This window comes from Mustela nigripes, chromosome 4, assembly GCF_022355385.1.
Source record: "Mustela nigripes isolate SB6536 chromosome 4, MUSNIG.SB6536, whole genome shotgun sequence".
NCBI classification, from domain to species: Eukaryota; Metazoa; Chordata; class Mammalia; order Carnivora; family Mustelidae; genus Mustela; species Mustela nigripes.
In genome coordinates this window covers 52,769,440-52,793,519 of record NC_081560.1, presented here as the reverse complement: position 1 = coordinate 52,793,519, position 24,080 = coordinate 52,769,440, and the positions used below count along the sequence as shown (strand labels likewise).

At 41.1% G+C, this 24,080-nt stretch overlaps 1 protein-coding gene across 2 annotated transcripts in view; it reads right to left on the bottom strand.

Annotated features, from left to right (window-relative positions):
* Positions 1-24,080, bottom strand: part of RAPGEF5 (Rap guanine nucleotide exchange factor 5) — a 220,618-nt gene that overhangs the window by 169,061 nt on the left and 27,477 nt on the right. For both annotated transcript variants that reach the window (XM_059396730.1, XM_059396731.1), the window contains exons 2-5: positions 12,815-12,865; positions 10,523-10,629; positions 5,096-5,217; positions 3,479-3,647 (exon numbers count right to left, since the gene is read on the bottom strand). In XM_059396730.1, coding sequence (XP_059252713.1) covers positions 3,479-3,647; positions 5,096-5,217; positions 10,523-10,629; positions 12,815-12,865 — 449 coding nt within the window. The remainder of the gene's footprint in view (positions 1-3,478; positions 3,648-5,095; positions 5,218-10,522; positions 10,630-12,814; positions 12,866-24,080) is intronic.

Genomic DNA, 24,080 nt, shown 5'->3' with positions numbered 1-24,080 from the left:
AAGATGGAGGTTCACGTGGACAATAAATAATAGATTGCTGAGAGGAAAAATGAAGACATGACATTTTTCTTTACATGTCTAGGTGTAACATGAGTTATCTTTGAGCAATCCTCTAGAACTCCTTAAATAACAGCTTAAATGGAAACTGCCCTGTAATTGGAGAATACAGTTTCGTGTATTTGAGGTTCATAGACTCAGTCCTCCAGAGCCCTACTGCTCCCTGGTAAGCAGGCAGCTGCTGTAAGGGTGGTTAAAGTGAAACAGCCAAGCTTCCTCACAGAGTAAGTCCTCCAATTTCTCACTAGTCCTGAAGGTAAGATTAGGCTGTCTTTCCCTGTGCTCTTACTTCAGCATTTCTAAACAACACCACCCCCCCACCCCACCCACCACAAAATTTAAAACAAAAACAAACAACAAAAAAAACAACAATTTAAAAAAGAGCTAGAAAAAAGTCCATTCTGGAGGACTTGATTTGGCTTTCAGTTTGAATAAAATACCATGACTGCTATTTTTTTCTCCCAGAGACAGTACTCTCAACACTCCGTTGAAATTATCTACTCAGTTTGGATGTAAAAGTTATTTGGTATAGAATTTGGTATAGAACGGGATTTTCCCCCCTCAAATTAGCCCAGAAACCTGCAATAGACCCATTTGCCATCCTCCTTTAAGCTTTCTTTCCTAAATGAAAAAAAAAAAATCCACTTTAAAAGGATACATTTGTACAGAATTGTGTTTACATAGAGACGTTAAGTGGTTTCCTCCCATAATTTTGCAGAGATTTAGAAGACAACAAATTAAAGGGACCTAATGCAGAACCACATATACAGACCTTAATAGCCTTCCAATATCAAAAGGACCACAGGACAGGATTTTCAGCTCGTGAATGGATGATGCAAGTTAATGAATCAAGAGGACCTGAGAGGCCATTTCAGTAGAATGGATAAAAACGGATTAAGAGAGCAGAATGGGTAACACAAGACTAATGACACAGAAGAATGGAAAATTTTCAGAAGCAAACAACAAGCGCCATTAGTTTCTGAAAGTCGAACAGACAGGAACTGGAGACGTTGTGTAAGTTTTGTAGTCAAAGTAGGACTTGGGCTCCCCCTTGAGGGGTGGGTAGAATTTGACTAGATAAGGAAAGGGGTCCTAGAAGGAGCAGAGCACCGCAGGAGCAGGAGGGAATAAGCGGGGTGAGATGGGGGTTAGAATGAATGGGGATCACCAGATGAGAGCAGAAGTTACGACGGGAATCACATGCATCAAGCCGCAGGAAGGCTGCGCCATCACAGCTGGAAGAGGACAGTGTCCCTAGGCACCTTTTCTCTGACCATAATTTCTTCCAAGTCTGGATAACCTCAACCTTGGCTTTCCAAAATTTAGCCAAAAATTTTACCCTAGCTTAGAGGTTTGCTTAACTGTAGCATAGAAAAAAAACTATATATTTGTGTATTATATACACATATGTTATACATGTGTATACACCTATCTCCTGCCATTAGAGACTCACTGTGGTTCATTAACTTTACCTGTTTATAGTTAGTAGTTATAAGAAGGAACAGATGGATCTATAGCTCCCCAGTGACAACTGCCCCAGAGGAATGACCACTGCCAATGTGCATGTTCACACCACCACCAATAAAAAACCTGCCAATAAACAAGGCACGAGTGATTCTCAACTCCAGAGGTGTGACGCTGGTGCTCAGTGATACGTGTGACAAATGACTGCAGGTAATCTGGAACTAATATTAGGAACTGAATTTTGAAAGTAATTTTTAGATTCTAGAGGGGACTCGGGTTTCCCTGTAACAAGGTCATCTCCCCCAGTAGCATTCCAATCTGCTGCCCGAGTCAGGGAGAAAGCAGTGGAGCGAAATCATGAGGACTGCCTGCAAGCTCATTTCAGCTGCCCTCACGCCCCTGGTGACCCGCGTGCACCCAGGGGGCTGGCCCCTCCTCCTTCTTGCGTGCAGGATGGGAACTGAAGGAGAGCTGCTAGAGAAGGCCAGTCCCACGGCATCAAAGCGAGTCACAGTCATCTCATCTCTAGCTTCCAAAGCACACGCTCCTCGGAAAGCTTATTAAAGTTTATTAAAACGCTTCTTGACTTTTCTCAGGAAATTCTGACCTCTGTTAAAAGCATCTTACACTGAAGAACATCTTCTGTGCTTAGACAGTTGAATGAAGAATTACATTTGAATTTTGCCTTACCATTCCAAGGTCCTCTATGTGCAGTGGTGCTGGTCAAGTCATAACCATTTCAGAGTCTAACATTTTTATAGCTTCTGTTTATAGTGTCTTAGAAGGGGAAATTGGAATGACCCCTATAACTCCTGGAACAAACACACTCTGGCAGGAGTTAGAAGAGTGGGTATTAGATCACATGGGCATGGATGCAAACCCTAACATTCCACTCACCACTCGTGTGACCTTGGACAGGCCAACTGACCTCTGTGCCTAACTTTCCTCACTTAAAAATAGTGACAATAGTCCTAACTTCTAGAATTCAACTGAAGATGAAATAATACAAAGCAGTTAGCATAGTTCCTGACATAAGATAGGTTTCTACAGTCAACCTATTAGCACGGTGTCTCATTACTATCCTAACACTTATTTCTTTTCTAAAAGCCTGGATTAACTATCCAGTTTTGTGGTTTTTGTTTTGTTTTGTTTTTAAGAGTAACTGATCTTTGTGATGATTGTAGGTGTTTCCCCTGGAACCCACTTTCCTACCCATGAGATAAAAATGACACCACTTGCCCTGCTGATCTCACAGACCTGAGAGTCAACAGTATGGGAACATATTTGGAAAACCGAATATGGAAAAATTATTGATGGAAAGTTTTAACCTGAAATTTACTATTCCAAAATAAGCTTATCATGAATTCCGTGGAAAGACAAAGACGTGTCAACAGCACCATATCATGACTCAAGCTCTGTGCCCAAGGCTTCTCTAATGAATTTTAATTCATTTTATTCATATAGTGATTCACTATCTTCATGTGATTGTGATTCACGTGTTTTAATTTGCCAAATGTTGCTTCTCACTTATTTTCAGAAAGGTCTGTTCACTGAAAGCTCTCTTTCTTAGGAAAGTCACGATGTGGAGAGCAGATAATATGTCAGTTATTATTTTATTTCAACCTAAGCCAAATCATCTTTACCTCTAATTTAGATTACTGCTCATACAGTGATGATTAAAGTAGATAGAGAATAGCACAGCTGGCCAGGCATCCGCTTCTGGGATTCGAATACCACTTCAGTCATTTTTTTAGCTGGATTTAATTTCCAGTCATTTCCTTTACCTTTCTCCAGTCATTTCTTTTACCTTTCTGAACTTGCATCTGAGAAATGGGAACGGGACAGCTATCTCTTAAAGGAGATGGTGACCTTAAACAGCAGAGCACAGTCCCAGAAACAGTAAGTGTTCTCTAAGTTGAGAATAATTTTATATCAGAACAAAAGAGCATCTACTTACAGTTCACAGATGCCAGCTCTAGCCGGAATGAGAGGTACAAGTTGCAGTAAAAGCTTGACACCATTCTGCCATTCTTCTTCCCTTTCAAATTCACAGTACAAGTAGCTACATTCATCAGAAGAAAACTGGTAGAAAACATAGGTATCTTGAAAGTATAAATTCTGGTCCACTGTTGGAAACAAAAAAGGGAAAGATCTGTTTTTAAAAGTCTATTATTTAGAGAGTCATAAACCAAATAATAAATTAAAAGCCCTGCTAATTATTAGGGAGAATCAAGGCATAGGACTATAATTACATCGTCTAAGTCCATTCATGCTCACAATCCCACTGAATTAAAAGGGACTTACTGACCAATCTATTTTTATTACTTGAGGCTTTAGCCAGCATATTCATATGGGTTTTACGATTCTTCAGCTCCACAGACAGGTGAAATCAGTAACGATTCAAAAAGTGGGGAGAATTTCTGTGTGTCTCAAAGCAAACAAACAGATTTAATTACTAGAGTGGTATACAAATACAAAACTATCCCAAGTTTCCAAGCCGTGGCTCTCAATCAAGAGCAACTGTGACACCTAAGGGACATTCAGCAATGTGTGGAGACATTTTTGGTTTTCACTACCAGAGGGTGCTACAGGCATCTGGTGGGTACAGAAAGTGACACTGATGAACAGCCTATAATGTACAGGGCAGGCTCCTACAACAGAATTATCTAGCTCAACATGTCAGTGCCACCAAGGCTGTTTTAAAAGGGATCAAGAATTGGAGACTAAACCTAAAAAAAATACTGACACAAATTTTTTTGCTCACCAAAACATGAGACTCAATGAGCAAGCTGGTAACATCCCTCAAAGGTAGTTACCACTTTTCTAAATCATAGTATCAGGTGCTGGGTATTAACGACTCACTGAAATTATAGCCACATCCCCATCTGTACTACACTGGGACTTGGATAAGCCTTTCCGAACCTTATTATGTTCTCTGACCCTCAATATTTATTATCTATGGGGACAAAGGAACTTCCGAGTGACCAACTAGCACCTGCATGATGAAGCTAAATTAAGACTCTGAATTGCTTAACTTCTAATCCTTTAATTCCCTGGGCTCAACTAAGAAAAGCATATCTGCCATCTATTTTAGTTGCTAGTTAACATCAATTCTGCGTTCTATTTAAACAGCTAATTTTCATAGGTCATATCTCTAATTGTTCATGATTAGTCAATTAAAAAGGCATAACATTCCACTCATAAAATCAGTTTCTGATAATTATTTTAAGTACAGCTAGATAAATTAGACATTTAGAGCAACTAAAGATGTCACTGATAAAAAAAAATTTTTTGTGAGCAGACTTCTGAGTAGAGGAGAAGGTAAGGGAAAGACGCTTAGACATAGTAGTCTATGAATCAGCAAGTACCTACTTATTTTTACAAAAGGTGTGAGAATTAACAACCAAAAGATGACTGGTCATTTTTGTTTATAAAATGTGAGAGAACGCAAATATTTACCTGTGGAAACAATTTCCATCCAGATTGTAACAGCCTCTAGAAAATCAGGTAAATTTTCTTCTGGTAGCTTAATAAAATTAACACTTCTATGCTTCACAAAACATGAAATACTGACCTGATAACATAATTCCCATATCCAGTAGGAGCTGCCAGACCCCTATGGCCATAGATCTGCACTGGACAAAAGGACAGTGTTCCAGAAGCCAGTCTACCAGCTCTGACCCAACACAGCTCCTCCTAGAACAAAAGGAAAACCTTCCATAGTAAGACAATATTGCCACTCATTTGCCCAAGAATTGATATTTAATATTATCCTTTCCAAGGGACTCAATAATAAATGAACAGGCAACTCTTACTCATCTTTCCAATTTCAGCTCAACTATCATTTCCGTAAGAAAACTTAGAATCACACCTTCTTGTGCTTTTACTTCAAATCACCTACCATGTAGTAATTGTACATCTTTCTGAAAGAGTAATATTGGCTTCCGTCACTTCAGAATCATTTTCAGGATATCAGGGACTACAGACATAACTCACTGCTAAACCTCAACAGTGAGAACATTCCAGGCACAAAGCAAATTCTCAAAACATGTAGTTGAACAAATGAAGGAATAAATGTAGTGATCCTTTATATAAAGATAATGCTTCTTCTTGGTAAGACAATTACCTCAAGGTGATGGTGATAAACTTTTGTTCAACTCTTTATAGATTTTTATCTAGCCTTTTTGAGAACAAAGTAACTCCAAGAAGATTACACAAAGTCAGGACCACAGTGAGCGGTAAAAAATTTTGTTTGCTACTCTCCAAACACATTAAATCTTAAAATTTGTCTCAAAGAACAATAAATATGACCATTATTTAAAAAAAGTATATTTTATTTATTTATTTGGCAGAGAGAGAGAGATCACAAGTAGGCAGAGAGGCAGGTGGCGGGGCAGGGGTCGGGGGGAGCAGAGAGCCCAATGCGGGGCTCGATCCCAGGACACTGAGATCATAACCTGAGCCGAAGGCAAAGGCTTAACCCACTGAGCCACCCAGGCACCACCACAACCATTCTTTTTAATATCATCTAAGCAATCTAGCTAAGCAGCCTAAGTCGTAAACTCATAAACCTACAAACCCAGATGTGTCTGATGGATTCCACTAACCACACATACAAAAATATCCCCTGTAATCTGTCTTAAAATACACAGCTATATTCGAAGCACGCCCCAATCTGGGCATTACAAGCAGTATTTTCATGCCTACTTTTTCATCTTTATCAGCCTCAGCTGAAAACCCAAAAGAAGACAACTTGCTGAAATACAGTTTTCATTTGCAGAAATTTCACTGAAAATCATTCTCCCTTATGAAAATGTCACCATTTATTTTTTTCAAAGATGCATCGTGTAAATGGTTGTCTTTATTCAGTATTTGGTATTTAAGGACCAAAACACATCAACATTTATTTTATTCCTAAAACAGAAAAAATACTGCTTATTTTTTTGTGACTGGCCATAGCCATCAATACCTAGAAATCACATAGTAACCAACAATGTCAAGAAATGCCATGAGGCCCTACATTTTCAGGGGTAAAAGGAAAAATAAACTTCTGTGCTGAGATATTTGTTTTGTGGTTTTGGGTCTGTTTGCTTTTGTTTTTAATGCCCAGCGTGGGGCTTGAACTCACAACCCCAAGATCAAGAGCCGTAAGCTTTACGGACTGGGCCAGCCAGGCACCCCTCTGCTGAGGTATATGAACAAATATTCCAGCTTTAGGTAAAGCATCCTTTTTTGGGGGGCAGGGGGGAGTGTCACTATTTGAAAGATACTCTAAGGCAATTAGGGCAATACCAGACACATTTAGTTGCAGGTTAGTGTTAAGACATTAGAAAGATTAGCTGTCAAATAAATGGATGTTTCTTGAAAAGGGAGAAAACAGATCACAATAAACTAGGCAATCAGACAAAACAGTCAATATTAACTTCTAATTCTATAAGACACCTTTCATGTTAAAGGCTCAAAGTGTTAATTAATTCCTCAACACCTCTGTCAATTAGCCAGCATCTTTGAGCCTGTAAAACACTTTTATCCTATGGATTAAAACACTGTATCATCATAATCCCTATTCTAAGAACAATCCAGTCAGTCCTCAACCTGCTCTCAGCGTCTGACCACCCAGAACAGGACACAACCAAACATTTACTAAACAAACCAAACTGCAAAAGATGGCCTGATGGGTGAGTATGTTTGCCTTGCTCACAGGCGATGGAGAAGAAGTGTCCTAGACTGGGGCTCCTCAAAATTGTGTTTAGGAGCACCTGGGGGATTCGGTTACTGTGTAGATTCTTACGCAGTGTGGCTGAATGGGGCCCAGATGACCCTGGTGACTACAAAGCCCCAGTCCACCAGCTCTAGCTTCTCACTGGGAAGGGCTCACTCTGTCTTGGGGAGCAGAGCTGAGTCCACACACTGAAACATATCACCAGAACACTGCCATGACAATAACAGCTCATTGGAGCTCCCCACCCCAGCCAGCAAGCTATGTTTCAAGTGCTCGGGATCCCCTTCTTCACCCCCAACTTTCTTAAGTTGTGTTTCAAATCTCCTTCAACAACCCATCTGCATGAGGGAAAGCCCCATTAGGAACAGAGAGCAACACTATGATTAATATCACCAAAGCAGACAACATGAGGTTAGGGGCCCCTGCACTGCACTCCTCTCCTGACTTGCTGGCCAGGGCTGCAAGAATGCAGCTACCATACCTAAAGCTTACAGGACTCAGGGGAGAGCAAGGAGGAAGAAAAGGGATAGATGGAAGGGAGCGATCTCAACACCCAGTTCTACCTCCCAGGGTATTTTCAGTGTTGTAGCGGATCCAGAAACCGTTTGAGTACATGTAGATCTAACTGCAGCTGCACTATGAGGCAGGAACACTGGGATACAGAGGTGATCAGCTACCAGGCTAAGTGACTGCTACAACATAACACTAAACATGATTTCAGCTCCGGTTTCTGGTCTCCTTCTGTCTCTAGTTACACTTTTAGCAATTCATTCATGGTACTGCAGACAGAAAGAACCCTAATCTTAAATGTAAATGGGGTGACGGTATTTAGAGACTTACTTGAAGTCTCAGAAACCAGTATGATTTTTTTCTAGAGTGCAAAAGGAAAAGAAAACATCTCAAAGTTTTGAAAGTAATTCTCATGTAGCACATGGGGACCACTCCTCAATTTACTACCAGACAAAGGAAAACGACTCATCCTAGGCAATCACATTGGCACTGTCTTTAGACCCCGGGCACTAATCAGTCTTTATATTGTGAAGGACAGGAAGTTCTGGCCCAACCACGGGGACTCTGAAATAGCACAGCACATGCTCTCTCCCCATTCAACTCCCACCGAACCCTAAATCTGTTCTAACTTGGATAGATGGTTCTTTTCCATGAACCTCATTAACGTACATCTCCCAATGCTTTTTTCAATCTCTATCCATGGAGACCACGTAGAGCACTGAGAGCAATGACAGGTCTTACACAGAGACTTGGGTGGTAGCTAAAAAGAATCGCAGGAGCCAGCTCATGTTCAGACCCAAAGCTTTATTCAATCAGTTTTTATTTTTTAAAAATGAAAAATAATTAGATACGTTTAAAATTGATATCAAGTATTAAAAAAAAAAAAAAATTCAAAAGGCTCTATGTGAAGTGGTCCAGCCATGAGTGCAACTGCTGTTCTCACCTGTCATGTCTACTTGGCCCGGACTCTAAACTGAAGGTTCTTAGACCTCGGGCTATGAATTGCTTACAGAGGGTTGGAAGGTAGGGGGTAAGCTTTTTTCAAGAGGTTCATGAGTCCGTATATACAAAAACATGCTTTCTCAACAGAATAGATCGTGTCTAACCTTGGTCATATTTTTCAAAACCTATATGTATACTAATGTGGTTAATTTAATGTGGGATATTCGGTCACATGGGCGGCTCAGTCGGTGGAGCATCTGCCTTCAGCTCAGGTCATGATCCCAGAGTCCTGGGATCAAGTCCCGTATAGGGCTCCTTGCTCAGAGTCTGCTTCTCCCTCTGGCCTTCCCACTCCGCTTTTGTGTTCTGTATGTCTCTCTCTCAAATAAATAAGTAAAATCTTTTTAAAAATTTAGCATGGGATTTTAAAGTATTAATTCACTGTAGTTCTCCCAGCCTCCCCTCCCTCCCTTGCTCATTGGTACCTCAGATTCTGCCAAGAGTCTGCTTAGAAAGTAGTTGGTAGCATGGGACAGTGATGAGAAAAGAAACATTAAGGAATTACCTAGGGTATGGATAATAGTTACATAGGTGTATATAATAATTAAAAAATTCTTCAAGCTGTACCCTCAAGAACTGTGCATTTTAAGTCATGTCTCAATAAAAAGGAGGTCTTCTTACTCAAAAAGGTTGGGAATCACTATACCCCAAATCCAGGCCATGATGAAATTTTTCCCAAACTGTGACAAAGGGAAAAAACAGGAATATTACAATGAGTTTGTGATAAAGCTAAAGTTAGTTAACTTAATGAAATGTCCTTATTCTGAGAATCTTTCCTACCATTTTTAAGATTTATTTATTTATTTGGGGGGAAGGGGCAGAGGGAAAGATGGTCTCAAGCAGACTCCACTCTGAGCGTTTAGCCTGAGGCAGGGCTCTATCTCATGACCCAGAGCTCATGACCTGAGCTGAAACCAAGTCAGGTGCTTAACCGACTGTGCTACCCAAGTGCCCCTTTCCTTTTTTTGGGGGGGTGTCATTTATTCTGAGTACTCTTCCTATTCTTTACAGTATATTGCAGTCTCATTTCTGTAAGAAAAAATGGTAATAATTTTTTTTCTTTTTGTTTTATTTTTATAATGTAGTTTTGGTATTTTTTGGTATGGTTTAGTACCTTGAGTTGATAAAATTAAAAGTTCATAATTCACTTTTGTTTTTTCTTTAAATGGCTCAATGAATTGAAAACACGTCCTCAATTTTCTAAGTGACTATTCTCTTAGTCCGGCTGTACTTCAAAACTGGGCATTAGCCCTTCCATCTACTTTCATACCCTGTCCTTATTTACAAGCCAAGGTGGAGAAATACTAACCCTTTGCCACCTGCCCTACCCTTTCCTTGCAGCGCCCAAGGAGGGGCTCATCCTCACCTGGCAAGTTAGAGCAGAATTCCTTCTCCCATTCAATATCCCAAAAGTCCTCAAAGAGCCTTGATAAGGTCCTTGAAGAAGGGACCTATGCTTATTGATGTCCCAAAGCAGCACATGCCAAGTACAAATATTATAAAACATCACATTTCAGAGGAAGCAAAACAGACTCTCTCAGGAACCCATCCACTTGCACCTGGAGAGCCCATACCCTGACTTGAGAACCAGGAGTCTACTGTCTAAAGAGAAAAATCACCATCAGTACCCCAAATAGACACTTCAAACAAACAAATCCTCCCAGTAGTGATAAGCCCAGCTCTCTGTGATCAAGGTTATGATTTCAGCACATTTTTCTTTTATTATTCAAGGAGAATTTTTGACAAGGCATTAGAAAACTGTGTTACCTGTAAAATCCCTTGAGGTTCACTCTGTCCTTTATCAGGTCAGCTGCCTGAACGATAATAATATTCCTCAATGCTCTTCCTGCACAAGAAGAATTCTCTCCATAAATCTAAATGGAAAAAGACATTCTCCATAAATTTACAATAATATGACAATTTGTAAGCTGCCAATAGCACACTATAAAAAAAAAATCATGCCCACATTCCTAAGTTTAACAACACTTTAGCCTACGTAGTTACAGACCAACTACTACCCATTTTATTTTTGTTATTGGTCCACTTGCCCTCTTACGTGACAGTAACTATTTTCCAAATAAACTGCTTTAACTATAAATAATTTTTATATCAAGTTTCCAGAATGAAATGTTTTTTTTAAAATAGGGTTTCTATCAACATAGCAAACTGAAGCATATTTATACTACATATTACTGTGCCATATTGATAATGCATTCATGTCAAAGTCTTGGAAGATGGGAAAATACGTTTTCCTAACGAGTGAACATCTCACACTGTGACACGATGTGATAGGCTGCTGTCTGCTTTGCTTTTAAGCTTCCCTCTGCTGCAGAGCTCATTGTTAATTCCAAGCACCCTGGTTTCATCTACTTCATGATTCCACCTAGCAGATAAAAATTTTACTTAACTTCCTTTTTCATCCTAATTCACCCATACGCATCTCTGATTCTTAGAGGATGAAGGATCCAGAGAGGTCCACGTCCTACTTTATATATTACCTCCTTTCTTTGTATGTGGCACGTTCCTCCACAGTGCAATGCTGTTTCACAAACAAAGAAAGCTAAGTAAAAATGAACTGTCTTGATGCTCGTGAAAATTAGTATATACTGGGAATGTACATGACATCTGTTTACTTATTTCCTGGTGAACTCTTTCTGCAGCTACACTACTTTGCACCTATAAAATATTTTATATCTTCTCTTGAAGCAAACCAACTAATAGTATATTGACTATGACCTGACAAGGAACATTTCAACCCTATCCTTACATTTCCTAATATTCCTAGTGTCACTTCCTAAACACAACCTGATGAGAAAGTGTGAAGGGCAGGAAATGATTTTTTTTAACATGTTGTAACTGTATATAAAGCAAAACAAAACAAAAATAGCAACAAGTCAGCTGACAGAAAGAACTACCCTAGGGTGAGGGATGGGCTGAATGGGTGACGGGCATTAAGAAGCCGCCTGGCATGACGAGCACTGGGTGTTCTATGTGAATGATGAATCCCTAAATTCTATTCCTGAAATCAGCATTACACTGTATGTTAAGTAACTAGAATTTAAATAAAAATTTGGAAGAAAAGAAAAAATATTACCCTAAAGGAAGGTCAAGTCAGCTCACCCTTGACAGGTTCTGACAAGGTATCAATGCTCATTCACTCAGTCTTTCAAAAACCATCTAGTGAGGGTGCCGGAGTGGCTCAGTGGGTTAAAGCCTCTGCCTTCGGCTCAGGTCATGATCTTGGGGTCCCGGGATCAAGCCCCGCATCAGGCTCTCTGCTCAGCCGGAAGCCTGCTTCCCCTTCTCTCTCTGCCTGCCTCTCTGCCTACTTGTGACCTCTGTCTGTCAAATAAATAAATAAAATCTTTAAAAACAAAAAGAAACAAAACAAAACATCTAATGAGTGGCTCTCAGACCCCACTGAGATGCTGGGGATACAGTAGTGAACAAGACATCTAATGAGTGACAACAAACATCTAATGAGTGGCTCTCAGACCCCACTGCAGGTGCTGGGAATACAGTAGTGAACAAGGCCAAGAAGTTTCAGACCTCACAGTGCTCACAGCCTCCTGTTACTTTTTTAAAAAAAGAAAAGAAAAAAAGAAAGAAAAGAAAAAAAGGAACTCTTTGTCAAATGATTTTTAAATACAGTGAAGGCTCCCCATCTTTTTTCAACAAACCTAGAAATACTCTACTAATAGATAACTAAAATTAAGTCCCTGTTTACCAAGTTTTTAGAATATTCACTCTTTTAAAAATGCAGCATTTCTATTAATACATCAAATTGAAAAAATATATATTTAACTCTGCCATATTGATAACACACTCATATAAGGGCTTGGAAGTTGGAAAAATATTTTTTTCCTATCTGGTGAACATCTCGTACCATGACACAATTATCAGAGCATTTCAAAAAACTTCATCTGTGTTATCCCCAGGTGAAGGAGACAGCGTGGGAGACAGCATGCCCAGGAGGAAAGGGAAGAGCTGTAACTAGAGAATTCTACATCAGGATTCATAAATCCGTTTCACAAAATGCAGTGAGAGAAAAGATCGTACCTGGGAAGGCGTGTGTTCAAGGTATGGATTGGAAATTCTTCTGGATAGAGTCTATTTTGAAAGAAAGAAGAGGGAAAAAATTAGAACTAAACAAATCTTTGTACCAGCAGGGTCAATGTCTACAATGCGGCGGGTCCAGCAGTCGTCCAAACCAAAAAAAAAAAAAAAAAAAAAAAAATGTGCTTCAGTCTCAAGTCATGGGCTATAAAGGATTCATGTCCTTATTCTCATTCAGTGCAAGCATCTGGTCACCATTCATTGCAACGGGACAGGTTATTCTGTTTAAACAGCTTCCATGGGGTGCCTGGGTGGCTCAGTGGGTTAAAGCCTCTGCCTTCGGCTCAGGTCAGATCCCAGGGTCCTGGGATCAAGCCCCGCATCGGGCTCTCTGTTCCCAGGAGCCTGCTTCCCCCTCTCTCTCTCCCTGTCTGCCTCTATGCCCACTTCTGGTCTCTATCTCTAGCTATAAAATCTTTTAAATAAATAAATAAATAAATAAATAAACAGCTCCCAACCAAAAGGATACAACTTTAAGGAGGGCCACGAAAAGATGGAGGTTTTCATAGTTGGGATTTTATTCTCTGAGTGGTTTGATTCTGTTTCTCCTTTTCATCTTGTTCCCCACCTAACACAGACTCCCATCACTGTACATCTACACCACTGCTTCAGCCTCTCCATGGATTTCCCGGACCTCTGGTCACGCTCCCCACAGGCCATCCTGCAAACCTCAAAACTGAACATAGGTCCCCTGCTTTACAGTGGGTCTCTTACTGCTTAGGGAGTCCGTCCGACCACCACGGGCTGCTTCCAACAGGTTTCAGTATTCTCCTTCCAACTTCCTACAGGACAAACCTCCTCATCAGAAGAGCTTGGCACTCCCACCTGCCTCTGCTCTCACCACTCTCCACACTGGAGAGCCCTCCATCTTCCCTGACGCTTTCCTGAGCCACACCAGACTTCGAAGTCCAGGTTTAGTGCAGTTCGCTCCTAGGTGAAGCTCCTCCCACCTGCCCGGGTCACTGGGGTTTGGCCCTCCTGGCAGCTCTGTTATTCCATACAATCACAGCAGCTCCCAGATGCTCTGCATGGCTGGCTGGCATTCTATGTGTGCATTTGCCCCAACTATCTTCACAAGCTCCTGGAGTGGGTGCTGACAGTTTACACTGCTTTGCTCTTACAGCATAGAGCGCATAACCTTGCAAAGAAATGTTTACTTTGCTATTCACTTGTTTATAGATATGTACATCTCTGTATCAATTTAGTAAGTGGTTACTGAATGATTTGAATTGTAGTGGCTCATTTTTCGTACCTAACGATCCAGTAGGCAGCACCATCACCCGCATATGCTTAAGCACAATAGAAAACTAGTATCATTTCCCATTGTGCTTTGGAAAACAGAAAAGAGAAACTAACATTTATTGAGCTCCCAACCTATGTTTAAAAGCTCTTTACAACTCTATTCCAAGGCTTGCTGTCTTTTGAGATCCCATCGTTTTTAGTCTGCCGCCTCCACTTCTCAAAATCATTGGCTGAATTACAAAACATAGCCTGCCAGTCATCACCTTTCAGCATCTGAGCCTTCAACCAAACCTTAGTCTAAGGCACAATTCCTATTCTGCATCCTCTCCATGCCACATGCCCACCCCACCCCCGTTACTTATCTTAATTAAACTGAAAGAAATATACAAACTCTTTCCAGAGATGCCAATTGGTTTACTCTGCTAAAGATGTGCAAAGGCTTAAAAGAAAATTAAATTTACGAAGGTAGACAGGCCATTTTTAATTCCCATGTATTAAAATAAAACACCCACCCACCCCTTCTGGTGTGGTATTATACACATTCCCAATCAGCCCTTCTCAGGCCTTCTGTCGTCTGAGCCTATGTAATATATTCACTTATTGAAATACCAAACAATTTAAAATTTGCATATGCACTAGCTTTATCATTCGAGGATGAATCATCATAAGTGATTTTTCTCCCCCTAAATAGAGAGACTTTTAAAAGTCAATAAGGCAGGCCAGAACTGACAGTCTTTATTACTCATCTAATTGCCTGAATCGGCTCACAAAAGCAACTACTTCACATGATTTAGTTAAAAAAAAAAAGAGAGAGAGAGAGAGAGAGAAAGAAAGAAAAGAAAGCTTTTAGGTAGAAACAAGTTCTCAAGAACCAGGTAGAGGCACATTCACAAAAGAAAGCAAACCATTTCCTTTCTTTCGGCTGCCAACCTAAATCTGGCCGTCTCCACACTAGTGTTACACTCACACAATTCTACTTCACAGAAACTTCCCCATGGATAGCTGGTTTCAAAAGATTGGTAAGGTGAGTAAATAAAGCCATGCGATTCTTCCATGCAGACTAGATAACAGATAAGCTACCAGCCCACAGGGAATCGACAGGAGCAACACAACAAGAACGGCCTTTTCCAGAACACAATACCTACATTTGTTGTCAGAAACTCCTGTGAAGCGCTCTCCTAACTGGTCCCAGGAGGGCTCTGTTTCATTAACGCTCTAGGACAGCGGCTCTCAAACTCAGCTGGGCTCCAGGAAGCCCCAGAGCTCTCTGCAGAACTCTGTAAAGTTCGGATGTGTTCAACTTAAAACAACTCTCCTAACTATGTGCTTTAGAGACCGCTTTTTTTTAGTTGTTGATATTGACCCAAAATAGCAAGCGTCAAAGACCTGGAGAAAAAAGAACATGGAATAGTCTATGCATGACCTCCTTTTTAAGAGGTATTAGGAAATTATGTAAGTTTGTCAGAGGAACATAGTGGGCCAACTTAAAAGAATCTGAGAATCACTGCTCTGAATCACCTCACTGACTGCTCTCCTACATTTACTTGAAAGCATCTATCACAAGAACACCCTTAAAAATGCATCCCTCTCTGTTTTGATATTCTTTCCTAATATGTCATCAGCTGTTTGCATTCCTTCTTTGAATCTCCTGGTTTTATTTCTCCTCTGAGCATGCTAAGGCTTCATCTAATCCGTCTGGTAGCAACAAACTTACATTCATTTCTCATTTACAAAGCACCTACTGAGCGCCTGGCCAGGCTCTGTGGGCGCTTTCAGAAACACACACAAGTCCCATGATGCTGTTCCTAATCTAAATCCGTTTACCAGAACATAAAGGATCTGTTTGACAGAGATCACAAGCGGAGGAGAAGCAGGCAGAGAGGGAGGTGGGGGAGGCAGGCTCCCCGCTGAGCAGAGAGCCTGATGCAGGGCTCAATCCCAGAACCTCGGGATCATGACCAGAGCTGAAGGCAGAGGCTTTAACCCACTGAGCCACCCAGGCACCCCATAAACATAGAGGATCTAAAGAACACTTTAAACCCATGAATTCTTTTACTTGATCCTCATTTCCTATCAGTTTACTCTATAATCTTGGATGGCTGTTTCCAGTGATACAGTGCCCTCCTTTAAACAACTCTCACTGTAATATCTCCTAATACAATGATGTGAAATGATGGGTTTTTTCCCCTTTATTTCCAGCTTCTTAGAATTACTTTGGCTACATGCAATGATACTTTCGTGAAAGACATTATTTCTACCATAGAGAGAAGACTGGTAACAATACAAATGAAATTAGATTTTAATTCAAATTTATTTCTTCTCCTTTCTGTTTTAGTGAACCATGGAAAAGGAATCCCTAAATGATTCCAGGCAAATATTTTTCATATATTAAACATGTATTAGAAAACTGCAACCCTTTGATATTCACAAATTTCCAGAAACAAATAATGGCATAACTCAAAGGGTAACTGGTTAGTTATCTCAATTTTTTTAAGTTAGGTGTCCACTGACATTAACTGGGTCTGAACCAAGCACAGAACTCATTCCAGAGTCAGTGAGGGTATCTTACTATATTGTATGATAGACTTATGGCACATTTCTTACTAGCTCTTAAAGGACATGCCTTAATACTCTCCTTAGATTGAACTAATCCCTAAGCAGCTAAGGGGAGAGAAGAAGGAGAAAGACCGAATCATTTCAATCCCTGCAAATGTATGACCTGCTCCATTTCAAAGAGGAACCAGCAAGAACTACCAAATGTATTGATGCCTTGAGAATTCAGTTACTGACAAGACTCTCTGTCACCTGCAGCCACTGTCCTTTCCCTATTCTGGGCCATCATGTAGAAGATGAAGACATCACAGTGGAATCAGTGCATTTACTTCTTTCACAAACCCAGGAAACCAGAAAGCTTCCGAAGTTACCAGAAGGCCCCTCGTGTAAAGAGATGACTACCGACTCCAACAATAAGGGTTGTGACCAAGCAGGCTGTCCAGTAGAGTTCTAAGTCTATGAGTCCTTTTTAAGCCCCAGGATACACTTCTAGCTCAATCAGAACTTGATCAAGGTAAAAGGGACCCAACCCCAGCCAGTACGTGGGCTTGAGAATTCCACAGGATCACAAGTCAGGCATGATGCAAGCCAGAGCCAACTGCTGAAAGGGAAGCATGGAGCAGGGTGCCATCACCCTCCTGCAAGCTCTCAGGCCCACCACCATGGCCTAGGGGCCCCAAGGGATATGCTCCCACCAGTCAGTCACCACCACAAAGGTCATTTGTGATAACACCTTCTCAGCACAGCCTTGCCACACCAACATCAATCATGTTCTCAAAATTGCCTGTGAAGTGTTAAGAAACATGGGATGACATGGAAAGTGGCAGAAATGTTTACTAAGCACCTCCTTGGTCTTTAGCACTTTCCCATAACAGTAACTGCACCCAACTATTCACATTTTTACAGACAAGAGGCCTGAGGAAAAGAGAAACTAAGCTATTTCCTTCAATGGGGCCCCTGGGTCATGCAGTTAAGCGTCGGACTCCTAATTTTGGCTCATGGCATGGTCTTAGGGTTGTGAAATCAAGCCCTGTATCTTGGAATCTGTTGAGAAGTTGTTCTCTCCCTCTGTCCCAACTCTCCCCCTTCTCTCTCTAAAAAAGGAAGGAAGGAAGGGGGAAGGGGAAAAATGACTTCAAGCCGCTGAGCTGGAAAGTTACAGAGCCAGGACTGAAACAAAAGGGACTGCTTCACCAAAGCCACGAGTCTGCTATAATAGGTATAATAGGCTGCCCGCTGTCAATCACTAGCGGGGTTTCTACTCTGTGCTACAGATTGTGCGAAGTATTTTACATGCAACATATACCACTTAATCTGTGAAAAACTTTGAGGTAGGCACTATTATTAATTTTATTTCACAGCTGACAGAACTAGACTTCAAGAGGTTAAGAAATTTACCCGAGTTTGCAACCCAAGCCCATCTGTAGTGATTACTCTACAGGTGTCATTTACAGATTGTGATGATTTGAGAATGACATGATGAACGAGTGTATCTCACTGCATTCGGAAGTCACAAACAGCATAAGCTCCAGTGATTCTCAGCCCCTGGATGTAGATTAAAGCCATCTGAAAGCCAGCTGAAGAGAGAACTCAACAGGAGCTCATATCCGACCCCCAGAGCACAGAATTAGAACCTCTGGGAGTGGAACCTGGGTGGTTTCTGCCCAGCTCCCCAGGTTGTTCTAATGTGTGACCACTGAACAATCATCAGTGGGAACCGGCAGTCTGAACTTCTCAGCTATGAGACCCAGAGTACTCTTCAAACTGCCTCCTTCGCAGGCCCAGCTGAGTTCAGAACCTCGTAGAGGTACAAGTCCTTTGACCAAAAGCATTGGGATCTGTGGCTGAGCTTCTAAGTCTGGCTTGTATAAAACAAAGGGCCAGTGTTTCTGGAAATCCCACCTTGTCCCTGTTTGTGTTATGTGTCTTATTTTTACCCCATCCCAGACACAGCCCTAAGCCAAGGTACTTTCATGTCTGCAGAAAAGAAAGACGCTATATACCTTCTCAAAAGGCATACCCTCTTAATGACATCCGCAGCATTAAACTTAATTTTTACTTCCCATTAGTAAAGGACTCTCTTCTAGTATAAACATGTTTGCCTCACTTAACAGCTAAAGTAGGAAAGTGAAGTGGGTTCTAGGAATACTTATAAATATTTCAAAATCTTGCCTGCCTAGGAAAATAAATCAGCAAGAAGCAGCAGCTTCTGGGAAAATATACACAATAGGTACAACAGAAACAAATCCCAACACGTTATCGACTTGATTTTTATTCGATTCTTGGGAAAATCTTTCTTCTTGCTGCATTTACAAGCAAGAGAATAGTTCTGCCTAACACGGCGGGGTTTTCTGGTTAACGCAATCACAGAAAAGCCTTTAAAATTTAGGAATCAAGTCACCAAAGATTTTAGAACGTTAAATTAGCAAGCTTACTCACCTCCACTTGACACTGGATTCCCTACTTGTATTATTATCAACCTACCCAGTCACACCTGGACTCCAAGATGAACCCTTTCCAAAACACTGACCAACATGAAGATATTCCTGCTAAGATCTTTGAGCAGCAAAATAATCCACAGTTATTACACCCCACATTGTGGGATAGAAGGTAATAACTGTGCATTATAACCCACAGAATAAATACCCATGAGTCCATACTGATATAAATGATTGAATAAATAAATGTTGGGCCAAGCAGGCTGGAGGAGTGGGGACAGCTCTTCCCTACCGAATTCCAATTACTAAATTCAAGAAGAGAAGGAAAACAAGATCACCGTTAGGCAAATACCACCATACTGAATACTGCAGACAAAAAAGAAAGCAATCAGCGGATGCCAAAATTAGTGGACACAAGGGTGATAATCGGGCTGTCTGCGCAGTATCAAAGTGGCTTCTCTCAAGTCAATATGTTTGGAGGAGAAAAGAGTCACTTTTCAGTGGAGCACAGTGGACCTCACCCTAATTAACTGACAAAAATTATCACCAACCATGAAACATGTTGACATCATTTGCCCACTGAAAGGATACAATGAAGAAGGCACTTTTACGGCATTTTTGTAAAACAGGATACCTGAATTCAATGAGAAAACAGACGACTGCAAATCGAGGGGTATTCTTCAATATAAATAAGACTTTAACTCTGCAAAAATTGCCAAGGCTTTGAAAGACCACAAAATACGGAGGGGGCTCTCCCAGGTTGGAGGGGACATAAGGAAACAAAACAAAAGCCCATGTGTGATTCTGGACTAGGATAAGGACCTTGGTGGGACAATGGGCAAACTCCGAATGAGTTCTGTATTTGAGTTAATTGACTCTGAATGCTGTTCTTGTCAAGTGCACTGTGGTTACCTAAAATGTTAACATTTGGGAAAGCTGGATGAAGGTTTTAAGAGGACTCTTTGTACTCTTTGTGAAACTTGTGAATCTGAAATTTATTTCAAAAGGAAAAGTTTAAAAAAGAAAAAGTAATGGCCTCTTTCCGCCCCACAAATAAAGTTTCAAAAAACGTTCAAATATTATTTCAAAATAAGCCATCTGTTTCTTTGCTGAAAGCTGCATGACCCCTACCACAACATTCTCTCAAGCTGCAAGAGAATGACCCGACTTGCCTCCCTGTACACTCTGACCTCTAGCACAAATCAGATTTATCTCCCTAAAACATCTCCTTACATAGCACCTTAGTTTGTTGTCTTATTGTTGTTGTTTCTAATTAAAATAGCTACTTAAAAATTTCAGTTTCCTCTTGCCGATTGCTCACGGTTTGCCCAGTGGATGATACCCTCAATGACACCCTGCCACGCTTCTGTCCTACAAGGGCTCTGCTCTAGCCAGGCAGACTGCGATTTTTTAACTACGCAAACTGTACACATTCTCCTCTCTGTGCCCAAGCCCTGGCTGTGACCTCTGCTCCCTGCATTTCTCTACATTTCCACACCCTGCTCTTCCTGAGATCCACGCAAATGCTGCATGAAGCCCCATTCCACCCTGAGCCTCCCATGACTAATCTTCCCCCAAACACTCCAGCATCTTCATCTGCCACAAGGATGCAGTGCCTCCTGCCTCCATTGTACGTGTGTGCTGTCTCTCCTCAGCCAGCTGGCGACCCCCCAGTGTTCGCTGGTCCCTTCTGTAAATCAAGGCCCTTTGGTGTATAACAGGGGATGACCACCCAGTGGTGACCTTCCCCCTTGTCACAGAACCTGATGTTCCAGGCTCTCAGGCCAGTGGCAAACATGATATTACCACCTCAAAATCTATGAAACCCATTGCCGTCTCTGCCATATCATCACCACCCATCCTTTACTTTCTTTTCTTTTTTTTTAAGATTTTATTTATTTATTGGACAGAGAGAGAGAAAGAGCACAAAGAGGGGGAGTAAGAGAGGGAGAAGCAGGCTCCCAGCTGAGCAGGAAGCCTGAGGCAGGACTCGATCTCAGGACCCAGGGGTCATGACCTGAGCTGAAGGCGGACCTTTAACCAACTAAGCCACCCAGGTACATCCCACCCTACTTCTTTTTTTTTTTTTTTTTAAGATTTTATTTATTTATTTATTTGACAGAGAGAGAGAGAGAGACCACCACCCTTCTTTTCCCTTATTTCTCAATTCTGTTTTAAGTGGTCCAGTATGCAGCAAGAGTATATACACAGTGTATTTCTATACACTGAATTAATTTTGTTCATTTTAAAACTTAAAGATACATTTGAAAGCCAATTGTTTCTTTGTAGTGAAAAACACTTCCATAAAGTCACTTTGTGTGGGGTCTTCAAGAGGAAAAAAAAAGTTCACTTTTCTTCTATGTTACTGGCAAGTCAGAAATCTGCAAATGAAATACACCTTCGAGCAGCCACCTTTCTTTCCTTCCTTGGCTCTGGGAATAAATTAATCTCTTAAGTGTTTCTTCCTAACTTGCATATAAATCTTTGAAAGCTACAAAGTAATAAAGGTGATAATGTTGTCTTCCAGCAGAAGGAAGAGTTAGAAAACTAGATCTAGATTTTCTTTCTCAGTTACGCATATAAGACATACAAAGAAACTCAGAAATAAGCCACCAGAAAAAATATCCTGAGGTCACCTGGCCTACTTCACAGCCTTCATCTACACTCTGAGTCAGGTGGGAATGTGGATCAGGAGTCTGTAAACTACAGCCCACAGATCAAACCCAGCTGCCACCTGGTTTTCATAAAGTTTTATTGGAACACAGCTGGGCCCGTTTGTTTACATATGGTCTCTGGCCATTTTCTTGCTAAAAATATTTACTATACGACACTTCACAAAAGAAATTTACCAACCCTGGTCTAGATGATCAAATTTTACAGAACAGGAGGTACTCCATAAAATCCCAGCAGTACATTCCCGTGCTCAATTAGTTACTGATAAGAATTTCTTTCCCTCTTGAACCCCATTATCTCCCACTGCCGTTGGAAGATTATTTGCTCCAAAAATGTTTAATGCACATTTCTGTCTTCATTTATATGTCACATAAAAGGAAGAAATAGGTCAAAACAATTTTTGGCTCCCAAGATTAAAACAAACAAAGAAGGAGCAATTAGTTTCACCAACTCCTCCTAAATTGGGAACTTCCAACCTTTGCCATAATGTAGACAAGTCTAGACTTCACAAAACTATAGCCAAGGTCAAATATACAAAAGTACTAATAAATGCAAGACTATCCTGTTTCAAATATCGAATCTTGCACACAGTAGTCTCACCGCTTGTAATGATTTCCTCCTCATATATTTAAATTTTTATTGAGTTTATGTTAAAATATATTCATATGCTCAATACTCCCCTATTAGAACTTCTTATGTACTTTCAAAGTACTTTAGATTCCAGCTACTTATTAACATTCGGATTCCCCCCAGTTCATTCTAAGAATCTTAAAGGTAAGGTCTGTATTTTACTCATATACATAAATATCCACAATATCTAACATGATACATTACACACAGTTAATTCTCACTGAATGCTTCTCAAGGAAAAACAAATCCAGCCCTGTTAATACTTTCCTCAAACCCTCTCCCCTTCGGGAGTTTACAGCTCCTTCCTCCATGCCCTGCACCTTCTGGTCCTGGGAGGCAAGCCTTGTGTTGTGGTTACGAGCAGAGCTCTGAATTTACATGGCTTAGATTCAAAACCCAACTGTATTACATGTCCTTGAACGAACTATTTAAATTTTCTGCCTCTCTTTCCACGTCTATAAGTGGGAGAAATAAAATCTACCCAGAAGGTTGTTGTAAGGGTTAATGACTTAAAACAGTGTTCTCAAACTTCATGCATTTGGAAGGCTTAGGAAACCAGACCGCTAAACCCCATACCCAGAAATTTTGGGTTTAGCGGGTATAGTCTGAGGGGTGCCTATGAACCTTGCATTTCTAATAAGCTCCTAGAGGATGTTAATGCTGACAGACGACACCTGGAGAACCACTGACTTAAAATATGTGTAGAGTTTAAAAAATAAAATAAAAAATTTATTTATTTATTTGACAGAGAGAGAGCATGCGCACAAGCAGGGCAAGCAGCAGAGGAATAGGGAGAAGCAGACTCTCTGCCAAGCAGGAAGCCCCAACATGGGGCTCGATCCAAGGACCCTGGGATCACGATCTGAGCAGAAGATATATGTTCAACCAACTGAGTCACCCAGGGACTCCAAATACGTGAAGAGTTTAGAACAGTGCCTGCTGTAGAGTGAATGTTAACCAGTGTTGCTGCGCATTCAACAAACTTGACTGTTACCAGGTCCATGAGTGTGGGTGTCACCTACTACAATGCAAGCTTCTCAAGGGACAGGATTGTATGTTTTTCATCCACATCCCTAGGTCAGGACAGAGTGCCTATGACAAAGCAACACAAGTGGAGCCCTGACAGAATTCTCTGCCCCTCACCCAAGGATCCCCCTGGTTGGAAAAAAAAAAAAAAAAAACAGGACTTGTGGCAAAGAAAATTCTCCCACTAGCAATATTCCCAGGGGTTTCACATCACACATAACCCAAGGGAGTTAGGTCCCATATCCCATACTTGGGAGTTTCCTCTTGACTCATAATCAGAGAGCTTTTACAAGGCTCTTGGGACCAGGTCTGTTCTCAAATGGGTGCAGAGTTTCAATGGGCTTTTGTCAATGACGATCATCTGCCACTACTGTTTGAGACTCTAGCTACAGTCAGTCAGGGCACCGGGTTGGCTCAGTTGGTTCTACTCTTGATTTCAGCTCAGGTCATAATCTCAGGGTGATGAGATGGAGCAGAGCCCCATGCCTGAGCCGGGTGTGGAGTCTGCTTAAGGTTTTCTCTGTCCCTCTCCCCTCCCCCTCTGCCCCGCCTCACCACAGGCATGCTCTCTCTAAACACACACACACACACACACACACAACCCTCTAGGTAAAGTCAATTCTTGTACAAACAAGAATTTCTTCTGG